Source organism: Penicillium chrysogenum, assembly GCF_028827035.1.
Source record: "Penicillium chrysogenum strain IBT 35668 chromosome Unknown utg000001l_segment0_segment0, whole genome shotgun sequence".
NCBI classification, from domain to species: Eukaryota; Fungi; Ascomycota; class Eurotiomycetes; order Eurotiales; family Aspergillaceae; genus Penicillium; species Penicillium chrysogenum.
The window spans coordinates 3023895-3037009 of record NW_026622749.1 but is presented as its reverse complement, the minus strand read 5'-3'; the positions used below and the strand labels follow the sequence as shown (position 1 = coordinate 3037009).

At 48.8% G+C, this 13115-nt stretch overlaps 6 protein-coding genes across 6 annotated transcripts; 3 read left to right on the top strand and 3 right to left on the bottom strand.

Moving 5' to 3' along the window:
* Nucleotides 1-518: 518 nt before the first annotated feature.
* Nucleotides 519-2531, bottom strand: N7489_001216 (putative MFS hexose transporter; the record flags this gene model as incomplete). Its single annotated transcript, XM_056706971.1, has 9 exons — nt 519-771; nt 826-1063; nt 1121-1223; nt 1275-1606; nt 1660-1770; nt 1823-1969; nt 2032-2135; nt 2185-2310; nt 2365-2531. 9 exons carry the CDS (start codon nt 2529-2531, stop codon nt 519-521), a joined length of 1581 nt encoding a protein of 526 aa, XP_056571273.1.
* Nucleotides 2532-3840: 1309 nt separating this feature from the next.
* N7489_001215 (uncharacterized protein) lies at nt 3841-4813 on the top strand (the record flags this gene model as incomplete). The annotated part of the gene is made up of 2 exons (XM_056706970.1): nt 3841-4356; nt 4412-4813. The coding sequence occupies 2 exons, from the start codon at nt 3841-3843 to the stop codon at nt 4811-4813; spliced, it is 918 nt and encodes a 305-aa protein (XP_056571272.1).
* A 280-nt stretch (nt 4814-5093) lies between these two features.
* On the bottom strand, nt 5094-6887 carry N7489_001214 (uncharacterized protein; the record flags this gene model as incomplete). The annotated part of the gene is made up of 3 exons (XM_056706969.1): nt 5094-5753; nt 5808-6557; nt 6627-6887. 3 exons carry the CDS (start codon nt 6885-6887, stop codon nt 5094-5096), a joined length of 1671 nt encoding a protein of 556 aa, XP_056571271.1.
* A 1495-nt stretch (nt 6888-8382) lies between these two features.
* N7489_001213 (uncharacterized protein) lies at nt 8383-8649 on the top strand (the record flags this gene model as incomplete). The annotated part of the gene is made up of 1 exon (XM_056706968.1): nt 8383-8649. One exon carries the CDS (start codon nt 8383-8385, stop codon nt 8647-8649), a length of 267 nt encoding a protein of 88 aa, XP_056571270.1.
* A 381-nt stretch (nt 8650-9030) lies between these two features.
* On the bottom strand, nt 9031-11006 carry N7489_001212 (putative MFS transporter; the record flags this gene model as incomplete). Its single annotated transcript, XM_056706967.1, has 6 exons — nt 9031-9625; nt 9677-10131; nt 10182-10337; nt 10388-10750; nt 10799-10887; nt 10949-11006. 6 exons carry the CDS (start codon nt 11004-11006, stop codon nt 9031-9033), a joined length of 1716 nt encoding a protein of 571 aa, XP_056571269.1.
* A 585-nt stretch (nt 11007-11591) lies between these two features.
* Nucleotides 11592-12991, top strand: N7489_001211 (NAD(P)/FAD-dependent oxidoreductase; the record flags this gene model as incomplete). Its single annotated transcript, XM_056706966.1, has 2 exons — nt 11592-11784; nt 11841-12991. 2 exons carry the CDS (start codon nt 11592-11594, stop codon nt 12989-12991), a joined length of 1344 nt encoding a protein of 447 aa, XP_056571268.1.
* Nucleotides 12992-13115: the final 124 nt, after the last annotated feature.

Below are 13115 nucleotides of genomic sequence, written 5' to 3'. Positions count from 1 at the left end.
TGTCTGCGTGGTGCCACTTTTACATGGTATTGGGCAGGGCTAAGTGAGATAGAACGTTCCGCTCGGATGTCTAATCGCCTTGACCACGAGTTCGGCTGGTACAATGTATTGAAACGCAAATTAAAGCCGCTACATGCCGAAGTCATGGACAAGGTCAACAATACCCGGTCTAGTTGGAGAGACACCAATCAGGGCGTTGAAGTTATGCCGTAGAGATGTTACGGCTGTGCGATATGCTGGGCACCATGTAGTTCATGACAGGGTCAAAGTAGTGCACATGGAGCAGGAGAGATTCAAGGATTAGCAGGCCGGGTTCGTGGCAACGCAGGGCAAGAAAGTAGTGGCTGCAGGAGGAGCACCGTACAAAGTACAACCTTCTTATCTGCCGGAAGAAATCAAGGAGCAAACAATTAAATCATTCTCAATTAAATTCGTCAGTAACAAGAAATTATAGTATTGTCTGACTATAATCGGCACCAAAGCATGCCCCATGGATATCTTTTCACAACCACGCACAATCAAGCACGTTCCCTATGCTCAGGCGATGCCTTTTCGGTAATTTCAATCTCCTTCTCGACCTGCTGGAGATCAACATGCGCCACTTGCGCATCATCACCATCGAAGATCTTAGCCAGCTCCTCGAGAGTGGGCCCCTTGGTCTCAACGTAGAAGAAGTAGACGAAGCAGAGCTCGATAAAGATCCAGATCGTGTAGATCATTGATAAGTTCCAGTGGTGAGGAAGGTTCTCCCACGCAATCGGGTTGGTGTAGCTAGGATGGTCAGTTTCGTCCAAAGGGCAGATACTTATATGCAGAGCAACTTACTTTCCGAGGACCAGAGATGCCTGCACCGTCAAGTTCATAATCATAACACCCTTGGCACGCAGACGGTAGGGCAAGATCTCGAGCGAGTAGGCAACGAGCAGACCTGACCAGGCAATGGCATAGAACACAGAGAAGAGCCAGACGAAGACGACTTGTGGGTAGCCGGTAGTCTTGACATCGCCGGTTTTTTCGAAGACGGAGGAGACCACAGTCCATGCAAGGAACATGAGAACCATGCCTGAGACGAGAAAGTTAGTAACTCGGCAAATTCATCTCGGGCAATCCCGGCACATACCAACTGTAGAAAACAGGAATAGAGGTCGTCGTCCGACTCGATCAACGAAGAATGCACTTGAAACACTGACAATCAAACTGAGTAAGGTTTGTCCGCCGTTGAGCTATGGAATGTCAGTGTGGGTTCGTTCGGCGGAGGGGAAGGGGCCACGAACGGGAATCTTCTTAGTTTGTTCGGTGATACCCATGCTGTTGTAGATCAAATTGGTGTAGTTGCTGAACAAGGCATTTCCACTGTATTGGGAAATGACACCCAGAGAAATCAGAAGTGCCAAGCGGTAACGGTTACCCTTGGTCCTCATGAAATCCAAATAGCTGCTGTTCTTCTGGTACCGCATCTCCAAGCTGATAGTCTCCTTAATCTCACGGTATTCAAATTGAACAGTGGCGTTGTTCTGATCTCCATTGCCGTGGTAGTAGGCAAGTGTGTCCAATGCTTCTTCGTATCGCTCCTTAGAGACGAGCCAACGGGGAGATTCCGGGACCCCTAATGATTGTTAACCGCCTGGATCCAATCCAGTACAAGGAAATGGAACTTACAAAAGATGAAGACGATCTGAATGACAGCGGGGAGGATTTGAAGGATGGTCAAACTGCGCCAGGACCAATCGTTCTTGATATACATCGTTCCCCAGGCGAGCCATGCAACAACTAGACTCAGTCAGCACACCAGTGCCCGGAGATCGATCTGAAGGGCAAATACCTAGTGCGCCCAAATTCCACAAGCAGTTGTAAATAGTGGTAACCTTTCCGCGGTGCTGGGGGTGACAGATCTCGGCGAGTAGGACAGGGGATGCCATCTGGGCCAGACTGTTGCCAAATCCCAGGAGCAATCGACCGGCGACATACACTAAATAGGATTAGTAAATGCGACGACCTGACCTCGGGATGGCCCAAAATGACCAAGCTTACTTCCATAGTTTGTGCAGAAAGCACCGAGCAAGCCACCGAAAATCATCAAGACACATCCGATCGCGATGGGAAGCTTGCGACCCCATCGATCAGCGAAGAAAGGCCTAATTCAAGTCAGCGAGCTTCACTTGTATTCAGCACGGGATAACTTACACGAAAGGAAAACTGGCAAGACTACCGATCTGGTAAATTGCATTCATCAATCCCAGCTTGTCGCCACTGGGATGGTCGAAGTACACTTGCCACGCATCCAAATTCTGGGACGTGTTAAGCATCATTCTGCGCAAGGCCATCAGCTCCATACATATTCAATCACGAATCCATAATGCTTACCCGTCGTATCCAGTAGTAGCAGAAGCAACACAAAGCACAGCAGCCCAGAAATAGAGCTTGCGGAGACCAGGCTCTTGCCACCAGTTAACTTTCTCCAACTGGGGCTGTGCAGCCTGAGTCGCGTCCAAATCGGACTGTAGAGTCGACGCTCCGACAGCAATACCCATGTTGTTTGCGTATTTTGTTTAGTTGAGCTGGAGTATCCAAGTAGAGAGGTGAGATGTCCACCGAGCTTGTGACACAACAAAGCAAAGGAATGTGGAGTTGGGGGGCTCCGCCGGAGGTTTTAAGCAATTCAGATTTGCCATCGTGGGATAAAATAAGCTGTGATATTAGCCGGTTAATGAGAATTGAGGTCTTGGCTGAGTCGCTTGGGTAGACAGCTCTCCCCGGTTTTTGCGGTTGAAACACATATTGGGAAAGGTAGAATTAAAGAAATTTGATATTCTCAAGGCGCTAGGACGGATTCTGCGCAGGGCCGGGGCTAGAAATGCCTCATGCACAGGCTAGCCAGATTGGTGGTATGTCAGACCAGCCTTTCCCCTATGGGGGTGCAGTAGAGCCAAAACGTTCCATCCCCGGGTTTTAGGGCCACGAAGTATCACAGGCTAATCAATCCCAGGAGGATAGAAGTGATGATTGGTGCAGCCAGTGGGCTATAACAGCCGAGTTGCGTGGTCACAATTACCCTCGCTTGGGGACTGTTCTTTTGGGATTCATTGGATACGAGACGAATCTCATTGTTCCCCACAATAGTGCGGTTTGACGGGCCGAGGCCCACAATTTGATAAACATGGAGAAGTACAGCACATATAATTGATAATCCTCCGTGTTCATTTGAGATACGAGCTGGATCAACTCTGTTAGCACAGGGTCTGTTCCAGTTCAAGGTTCTAGTGATTCGTGTTAGGGATTTCTCTGTGCGCCAAAAAGGTTCAGGCTCCGAATGACCGTGCCAAATTGAGTAACCATATTAGCCTGGACGCCACCCGAAGGCAAATGAAATGGAGTGGTATGAGTGGTGATGCCAAGCGACTCGGGGGAAGTTGGGGAGCATTCTTCATTTGCGGGGGACATGCCCCAGGCCGGGCTTGACTGTTTAGCCGGAATTCGTATCTTGGCAACGCCATTTATTACTCGGTCAATGGCACAAGAAATCTTGTTCAGCTCCAAGCAAACGCCGTATTTTGAAGAAGAGGAATACGAGTATAAAATAATAGGAGAACGTTTATAAGGCGAGTTTCACCGCTTCCTTCTTTCGGTGATGTGCTGGTGCCCCATATTAAAAACAGAAGGAACGGACTCTGATTGGTGCGATCTTAATTACCGGCAGAATAAGGGACCCAGTCACGTCACAGCCCTGAAGCACCCCAACTAAGTAACTGCCAATATTGCACCGGTAGACGAATCCCTATCTCTCATTCTTAAAAACTTATGGGCTCACACTGCAGCTCCACTTCGGAGGACCCAGACACAATGACAGCCAATCCCAAGTATAAGCTCTCACAAGAGCAAATCGATCATTTCATGAATTATGGGTACGTGCGTCTACCGAACTGTTTCTCGCGGGAGAAAGCATCCGAATGGGCAGGCGACGTGTGGGCTAGGCTCGGTATGTCACCAACGGACAAATCAACTTGGACAACTGAAATTACCCACATGGGAGACACCAAGGAAGAACCGGTCAAGACCTTTGCCCCCAAGGCATGGGCGGCCATCTGCGAGCTTCTCGGAGGCGAAGACCGTGTAGCCCCGGAATCGGCCACTTGGGATGATGCTCTGATCGTCAATCTCGGCTCGCCCGAGTCTGAGGGCACATGGCCCCATCCTGCTGATCTGCCGGGTTGGCACGTGGATGGCGACTTCTTTATCCATTTCCTTGATTCGCCTGAACAGGCCCTGCTCGTTATACCACTATTTACCGATATCCAGGATCGTGCAGGTGGCACTATGATCTGCCCCCAGGCGATGGAATCGGTTGCCCAGCACCTGGTATGTGTCCAAGCTACTGGTCCCACTTTCATGTCGTTCTGACTCTTGTTTCTAGTACAATCATCCTGAGGGTGTGACACCGTATATGTATCCCCGCGGCCAGGAACCTGCTGAAAACCCCGAGGATACCCCCTTTTACTCGAAGATCGTTAAAAATTGCAGCGAATTCCACCAGATGACTGGCAAGGTGGGCGATGTGATTTTTCTCCATCCTTTGATGTGTCACTCGATTTCAGTCAACAGCTTGAGACATCCCCGCGTTATCACCAACCCACCAGTGGCTTTGAAAAAGCCGTTCAAGTTTGACCGCAATGATCCCTCAAAATACAGCCTCGTCGAGAAGAAGACGTTAGCGATGCTTGGTAAAGAGAGGCTGTCTGGCTGGAAAATAAAGGGGAAGCGTGAGTTCGTTCTCCCGGAGAGGCTGAATGATAAAAGCGGATCGAGCGAAAGCTAGCTAGAAAGGCACGCGACTTATCACGGGACAACCCATGTCGACTCGATTGCCACGACCATTACCTTAGCCGAGCCAACGTCTTTCATTCTTATGTCAAATTAGCCTTTAGCCTGAAATCCAATTTATCCTTACCAAACTTCAATAGCCTCGTTGGCTCATTGCCCTTGCGTTGCCTGCCATGTCCTTATACTCTATCAGGTTAGCTGACCGTGCTACTTTGAGACGTCCGTGTCAGGACAAATGTACTAATCGCCAATGTCATTCCTTTTCGAAATTGTTACTATTCACATTCCCCCTTTTCGCCACAGGAATCCAGACGAAATCCCCCGATGATAGCCACAGCCGTGATGAAATCCCATACCACTTGAAACGCCGCAACTGAAACAACTGTAATCGCTTCTCTTTGTTCAATTGTCATGCTCACATCCTTCATTAGAATGAGATATCCGTTGGCGGTGTTTATTATGTCTCGATCCAGGTCGGCGGTTGCAAGTCCATTGCGGAAGCAGTTCAAGAACACAACTCCCCCGACAGGGACCGCGACTGCCATACCCCAAGCTCGCATGTAGAATGATATGGTTGTTGGCAGAGTTGGCGGGGAGCATTCCTCATCTTTGGGCAAATTCTGGATGCGGACATTGTAGCTCGAAAGCAGGAGACCATGTCCAAGGCCTGCTGTGAACAACAGAAATACCCAAGCTACAGTCGGCGTGGAGCTATCCAAGAGGATAGAGCATCCACTCGCTAGAGCAGTCAAGACCCAGCCACCGGAGATGATCCACTGGGTACATCTCAACTCCCTTGCTAGAAGGACACCAACCACCGTAGCTGGCGCAATCGCAAACCCAGCCATGGCCATCAAGCTCACGCCTGACAAGGTGGCGGACATGTAATGAGTGGACATGAAGTACAGTGGGAAGAATTGCAAGTGAGCAAAGACCTAAATTCGTATGTCAGACACCACAAATCAAATGCAAAGAAAGCATCTACTAACCACAAAGCCATGCAAAAAACACCCTAGATGTGTCATAGCCATCTTCTTCGACCGGAATACCCTCCTCCCAAACTGCGGATACAGAGCCCACTTGGACTCATAAAAGAGAAAGATAACAAGAATCACAGCGCCCACCACAAGAGGAACAATCGTCTGCCAGTCCCTCCAGCGATACAAGCTCCCACCGCAAGAAAGACCGACTAGAATAACCACAACACCCGAAATGGCCAAAGTAGTACCCGTCCAATCCAAGATACGCAATTTGCGCAGCGGGATATATTTCAATGCGCGAAGATCCACAGCAAACGGAATGACCAGCAAACCAAGCGAGCAGAAGATAAAGCTGAAATAAAACACCCATCTCCAGTTGGCACTATCGACAAACAAGCCTCCGAGAATGGGACCCAGGATACCGCCACACATTCGTGTGACCAGAATGTAGCATGAATATCGTGAGTTCATGGATTCAGGCGCCGTCTCAGTCATTACCAAAGAGCACAGACTCATTGCGCCACCGCTGCCGATACCCTGAATCATGCGGCCGGTTATCAGTTCCGCGAGACTCATGGAGCCGCAGCAGATCCCTGTCCCGATTGTTGCAAGAACCACGGCAATGGTCCATACCGGTCCGTGGTTGAAGACTTCGCACACCATCGTGAAGTAGAGTTGGCTGCTTGCGCTGAAAATGAGGTATGTGGTGTTGGCCCAAAATGTGCTTGCTAGAGGCTTTCCGAATGTGTTTGCCAGGTGCTGTATTAAGGGTCTGGTCAGCTCCGTTATAGATGTAAAATAACACTTGGGGTGTTGATTGTAGCTTACAGGTAATGCTGGGATCAAGACAGTCGCATTGAACGAATCCATCATTGCCAGGACGACGATACAGATGAAGACCAGCCAATCTCGCACTTCGAGTCGTCGTTTTTGTTCTTCGGCTGAGGGTTCGCTCTCGAATAGTTGGATTGAGCTTCCCAACGCCGGGTTTTGTGTCACATCATCGTCACTTCGGACGCTATCCGGTACGCCGAAGTTGATTTTGGGCTGATTATCGTAGATGTCTTCATCAAATGAACGGAGTCCCATTTGAGTTGCTTGTGGCCGTAGCAAGCCTTGTACAAGTATTTTAAACTTGTCGCTAGACTGGCGCTCGTCGCGGGGTTCGGGATACTGAGATCGACTGTAGCATTGAGCGAAACTGTACAGAAATTAACGGAGGAAAATTCATAGCTAGCAATACCAAGTTACCCTCACTAACGTGGGATAGAAGAGATGTGTACTAGGAGCTCCTATTTCGCCCCTTCGTTGTCGTAAACCTTGTAAAGGAGACGTTTGGGCGGATTCCATAAAAGAAGGGATGCGTTTTACATGCATTACCATTGGTCCGAAATTTGGTCTAAATCTATTCAACCCTTCTATTGCGGGGAAGTCGTTAGAGTCAAACCCCTAGGAATGATGGGTTAAAGGGGCCTTAGCACCGTTGGCATTCCAGCTTCCTCGCCCTTGTTTGCTGCGGTGATGGTGATGTAGGTGCAACGAACATTCCGTGCATGATGCAAGGAATTTTGCTGCATGAACTCCGCCGAATTCATCTCAAGATAGTGTCTTCAAGTCATGGCAAAAACAGATACGGAGTATGTATATAAACGTGTTGAAGGGAGATCATATAGAATATTTACGTGTAATAGAGTGGATAAGCTATATTCCCAGGAAAAGTATTAGACAAGAGCTTATTATAAGCATTTATTCTTTTACCAAGTGTAGATATAGCCATCAAAAAAGTACGAACTGGTTTAATGGTGACTTTCCTAGTATTAGGAAGAGAAGTGAGGTCTGGATGTTTCATTGTAGTAAGGTATAAACACGTGATGTACTAGATGTACACCAAGACAGGCTCTTCCTTCTCTCTCCCTCTCTTCTCCCTCTCTCTCCCATCTGCTCCTTTCGGTCGTACACAGAAATCTTTTCTTTTTGATCGCTCATGTACTGGGCATTCCCAAAATAGCTCAAATTACGTGCTGTGATGTGGTTACCGCTTAGTTGATTCAGACCCCTATCCACAGCCCTTTCTATAGACTCGCACCTCTCATCATTTGAGCTCCTCATTTGTGTCGTTAACCTTCAGAGATTCTGCATACTTGAAGCAGCACTGGGAGGCGAGCCCTGCCATCTTCATAGTTTGACGTCATTCAAGAAGGTCTCATGGATCTCAACCATGACTTATTGCGTCCTGGCTCCTACCTTTCATCCAAGACTCTGAATCAGTCTCGGACAAAATGGCATGTCTTACTATCATCCACTCAGTCCACAACCAACCTTCCTTGTTTCTGCAGCAATGTAAAAGTTCTCCTCAACAAAACACCTTCAATCCCCCAGTGAACAGAGGTCGCAGAGTGCGCCAGAAAGAATTCTTTGTCCCTAGAAGGCTACTTAAAATGGTCAGTGGCAGTCTCGCCAGCTGATAAAATTTCCAAGGGGTACTTGTGAGCTACCTCCGTTCAAAAAGAATATAGCCCGAAATGTTTGTATTTGCAAATTCTCATCCGAAGACATGCGACCTGTCAGCAGAATATATCCCGGAATGGACTGGGTTTCAACAGAAGAGTTTGACGAAAGTCTTTCCGAAATTGCCACACGAAGCTTGTTCTCTTGGACCATTTTCGCCGACGGTATTAGGGCAGAAGAAAATACACTTTGGGGACACGAATTGCTGGAATCTATGACTGACAGGGATGATAATGCCGGGTTAAGTGAATCCAGCTCATCAGATCGAGAAGACGAAGGGAATGATCGGAATTTCGACTGCGTCCGAAAATGGCAGGATGAAGTCCCTGTTCAATTTGAATGAATTGACTTGAATTAAAAGAATCCCGAGACTGTCAAGGTCCAGTGATCGTAATGCTCCGAGCAATTACGCTGAGTGGATTTCCTTGCGATACTGCTACCAACTTTAACAAGACACACATATTCACGACGAGTGAATTTCATTATCAGAACATGACTTCGACGGAGGCGCTCAACTATCCCAACCCGGAATTTACTGTCTTGCCCAACTTGCACCCCTCAGACCTGAAATGACAAGACATACGGCGGGTTAGCTGGGCCGCTAGTTGCTCCAGCCTGCCAAGCAGTCATATATTATCCAGAATGTGGTATGTATATAAAATATCGCGGGGAATATAAAGAACGCCGAGATGGCGAAGATACCCATATTGTTACTAATATCGACTCAAAGAGCTGGATGGATATCACGCCCTGTTTCCGACAGGAACTTCTCATACCGTCCCTTGCACTTACGACGCCATGACTTGCCCCAAACCATCATGGGAATACCCATTAACATAGAAAGCACAACCAGAATACCGAAGCAGGTAAATGTCCAGCCAAAGTTAGTCGCGTCGATGAAAGGCTGAACAGAAAATGAGATAGCGAAATTAATCAGGGATGAGCAGATGGCGAGTACTACGACCAATTCACCGGAGATCTGTAGGTAGAGGAACCCTGTTAGCAAAACGCACAGTAGGAGAAGGAAGCCGAGGAGGTACCACAGCCGATCAACACCTACCCCGTCAAAGCACTCCATCGCATAAGTCGTTGCCAAACTGGTCATAGACACCTGCTGAGCAATCAAGCAGCACAAAGCGACAGCGATCGCCATCCAATGTTCACCAGACGTGGCAGCCCACCCGTAGGTAAAATAACCCACAGCACCGAAAATAAAGGGGAAAATATAAGCCCAGATACGCATCTCCGGCTCCTTATAACCCCTGTTCCGACGGGACAAAACCAACACAACCCGGTCGGAAAGAAAGCCAACTCCCATTCTGGAGTAAATAAATCAGCCGACGTCCCTAAATTCCAGAATGTAATCTTACCCAAGGAAGTTTCCAACGAGAGCAGCTAGAAATATCAACCCCGTAGACCCGGCACTCCAGTTATAGGGAGCTACAGTCATGATTTCCGAGATTGTATTGAAAGACACGATGCCTGCAGTGCAGCCAAATGCGAACTGGATACCGGCCAGCACAATATTAGGGAATGCAAAGAGGTAGAAAGGACGCCGGAAATATTGAAGCCATGTTGTTTGGTCATCTGAGAAGTAATGGACTAAAGCGATCTTTTGCCTGTAGGTTCGCGCAGGGATTTCTTCTTCCGAAGTGCTACCCTCAGTAGTCGATACGGGCGTGCCAACCCTTGGGTGCTTTTCGGCCTTGTCTTGGTCGTCAGTAGGTGCACTCCACATAGAAAGCCCGAGTAAGGCGTTGTTGAAGCGATATCGTGGGAACATAGTGTCGTCGAATGTGAATATGAAGAGCAAGATTAGGACTCCCTGCAATAGTCAGTTCGGTTAATATGTCACCCCGTATAGGGGTTTCTTACGCATGCGATAGCCACAATAGGCCCGCTCCAGCGCCAACCGATTCCGTCGGCGATGTAACCGCCCAGAATTAGCCCGAGGATGGATCCGAGTTGCTGGAAGAAGATATAAATCGAGACCATGCGACCGCGTTCGTGGGCGAAGAACATGTCGAATATCTAATACGTCTCAGTAATTCTGCACTGAAGGACAAGCGGTATATACTCACAGTAAGCTGGATGAGTGCCTGGTATGCCGCGGTACCAATGCCCTGGATGACAAGCATGATATAGTACTGAGCAGTGCCAGTGTAGAAAGCACCCCAAATACTCCCACCGCAGAGGATTACCAAGCTCAGGATGTATATAATCTTCCGGCCGAACTTCATCGCCGAAGGGATCCAGATGATATTAAAGAAACCAAGAAGGAGGTAGTTCAGGGCGGATGCGCCGTTCATGTTGGTTAGAGTGACGCCGGTGTCGGCTGATATCATTGTCCAGCTTGCACCGTTATTGTTCTCGCCGAAGGAGAATACACAGGCGTAGAAGGAGATGAGGAGGAGGGACCACCATTTCTTCAGTTTTCTCCAGTTCTGGGATGTTTAGAATATCAATCTTCCGCCATGGGTGCCATAACTTACTAAGGGGTCTGCGGGGGACTTGGATGGCTGAGGGACGAGGAGAACATCCTGTTGGCCGGCATGGCTACTGTCTCGTAGGGTGCGGGATACTGGGGTTTGGTAGTTAATACAAAATGCTGAAGTAAAGATTAGACGCAGATCGGAACATACCGTCAACCAAGTAAACGGTGCCAGGAACGTCGGTTTGTATGTCGTCTGAGTGAGCCATATTTGCACGCACAATGGAAGTCGTGAAGGGAAGCCAGGACAGCCAATGCTTATATATTCCAGCGAAGGTACTTGATTGTACAGCAGATGATCCTAATCCAAGCCATGATCAACGTATGTCGGGACTGCCCGATCTTGTTTACTATAGATTCAGATATCGAGGTAAGCCACTTGGTGAGGGGAAAAGCCCACGGAAGCTCCAAGCGACAGCATTAGCGATCATAGAAAAGAGGAGAAGACTCGTTCGTGCAAGAGACAGTATTGATACCGATAAGAAAAGAGAGAAATTCCCATTGGCGTAATTAGTTGAAGATGTTCGATGTTCGATAAGCCCGAGGTCGAGGATCAAGTGTGGAGAAGCTTTTCCCCAGGTTGGAGTCGAGGAAGGTCCACGCGGGACATTTCCCCTCCAACACCCACGCTAAGCTGATGTGACCTGATACGCATTGGCCTGTGTTTTCTAATTCTTCAAAGGTTACATTGAATGATCAGATTGGGCATTTATCATATGACGTTATAATCCCAAGTCGCCCTTGGCAATTTCCAGTTGTCCCCTCCATCTTCTACCACGAAGCAGAACACCAAGATGGCAACACTCGAATTGAACCACACCACCTCAATCCTGATAGTGGGCGCAGGCACTTGGGGATGCTCGACTGCTCTCCATCTGGCCCGTCGTGGATACAGAAATGTGAAAGTGCTGGACCCTCACCCAGTCCCGTCGCCCATTGCTGCGGGGAACGATATCAACAAGATTATGGAGCACAAAGAATTGAAATGTAACCAACCTATACATCCTGGCACGAAGATATGGAAACCGGCTAATATTTATCAGCGCCGAAGCCCGATGCTCGAAGCATCGCGTTTGCAACTTGCACCAGGGCGGCATTAAAAGGCTGGAAGACCGATCCAGTCTTCCAGCCGTACTTCCACGAAACCGGCTTCATTGTGTCTGGGCACACACCCGCCCTGATAGAGCACATCAAAACAGAAGAAATTGACCCGTCTGAAGGCGATTGGGTGGCTCTGGAATCAGCCGAAGATTTCCGTCAAACGATGCCGCCTGGTGTCTTGACTGGTGATTTCCCCGGTTGGAAGGGTTGGATCAGCCGAGTCGGAGCCGGATGGATTCATGCCCGAAAAGCGATGGTATCAGCATACAATGAAGCGCAGCGTCTCGGTGTGGACTTCGTGACTGGATCACCACAGGGAAATGTCGAAAGCCTGATCTACAAGGATGCAGATGTGGTCGGGGCTCGAACCGCGGATGGCTTAAGTCACTACGCGGATCGGACAATTCTTGCAGCCGGTGCTGGTAGTGACCGCCTGCTAGATTTTAAAAAGCAGCTGCGTCCAACTGCTTGGACCTTGAGCCATATACGCATGACGCCCGAGGAAGCCGATAAATATCGAAATCTCCCTGTGTTGTTCAATGTTGCCAAGGGCTTCTTTATGGAGCCTGATGAGGAAAAGCACGAACTGAAGATCTGTGATGAGCATCCCGGGTACTGCAATTTCGTGGTAGATCCTGATCACCAGGGTGAAAAGAGAAGCATTCCGTTCGCTAAGGAGCAGATCCCCCTTGAAGCTGAAGCGCGGGCTCGGGATTTCCTGCGCGACACCATGCCTCATCTTGCTGATCGACCCTTTTCCTTTGCTCGTATCTGCTGGGATGCCGATACGGTTGATCGGGCATTTTTGATTGATCGACACCCTGAATATGCTTCTCTCGTGGTTGCGGTCGGCGGCTCGGGTAATGGGGCCATGCAAATGCCTACTATTGGAGGGTTTATCTCAGACACACTCGAGGGAAAGCTACAAAAGGAGTTGAAGGATGTTGTACGGTGGCGACCGGAAACTGCGATCCACCGAGACTGGAAGTCTACGCAGAACAGGTTTGGGGGACCTGATAGGTTGATGGATTTTCAAGATGTGAAAGATGATGAGTGGACAAGAATTGGGGAGGACATGGCAAGTCGACTATGAACTGTGTCGACGTAGAGGCGCCTCCGGCCTTCTATACGGGAATTTACTTAAGAAGCGCGGACCTCTGGCCTATCTGTCTTCCCGGGCATTGATTGGTTGGAGACGGGTACTCCCGGGGTAGCAT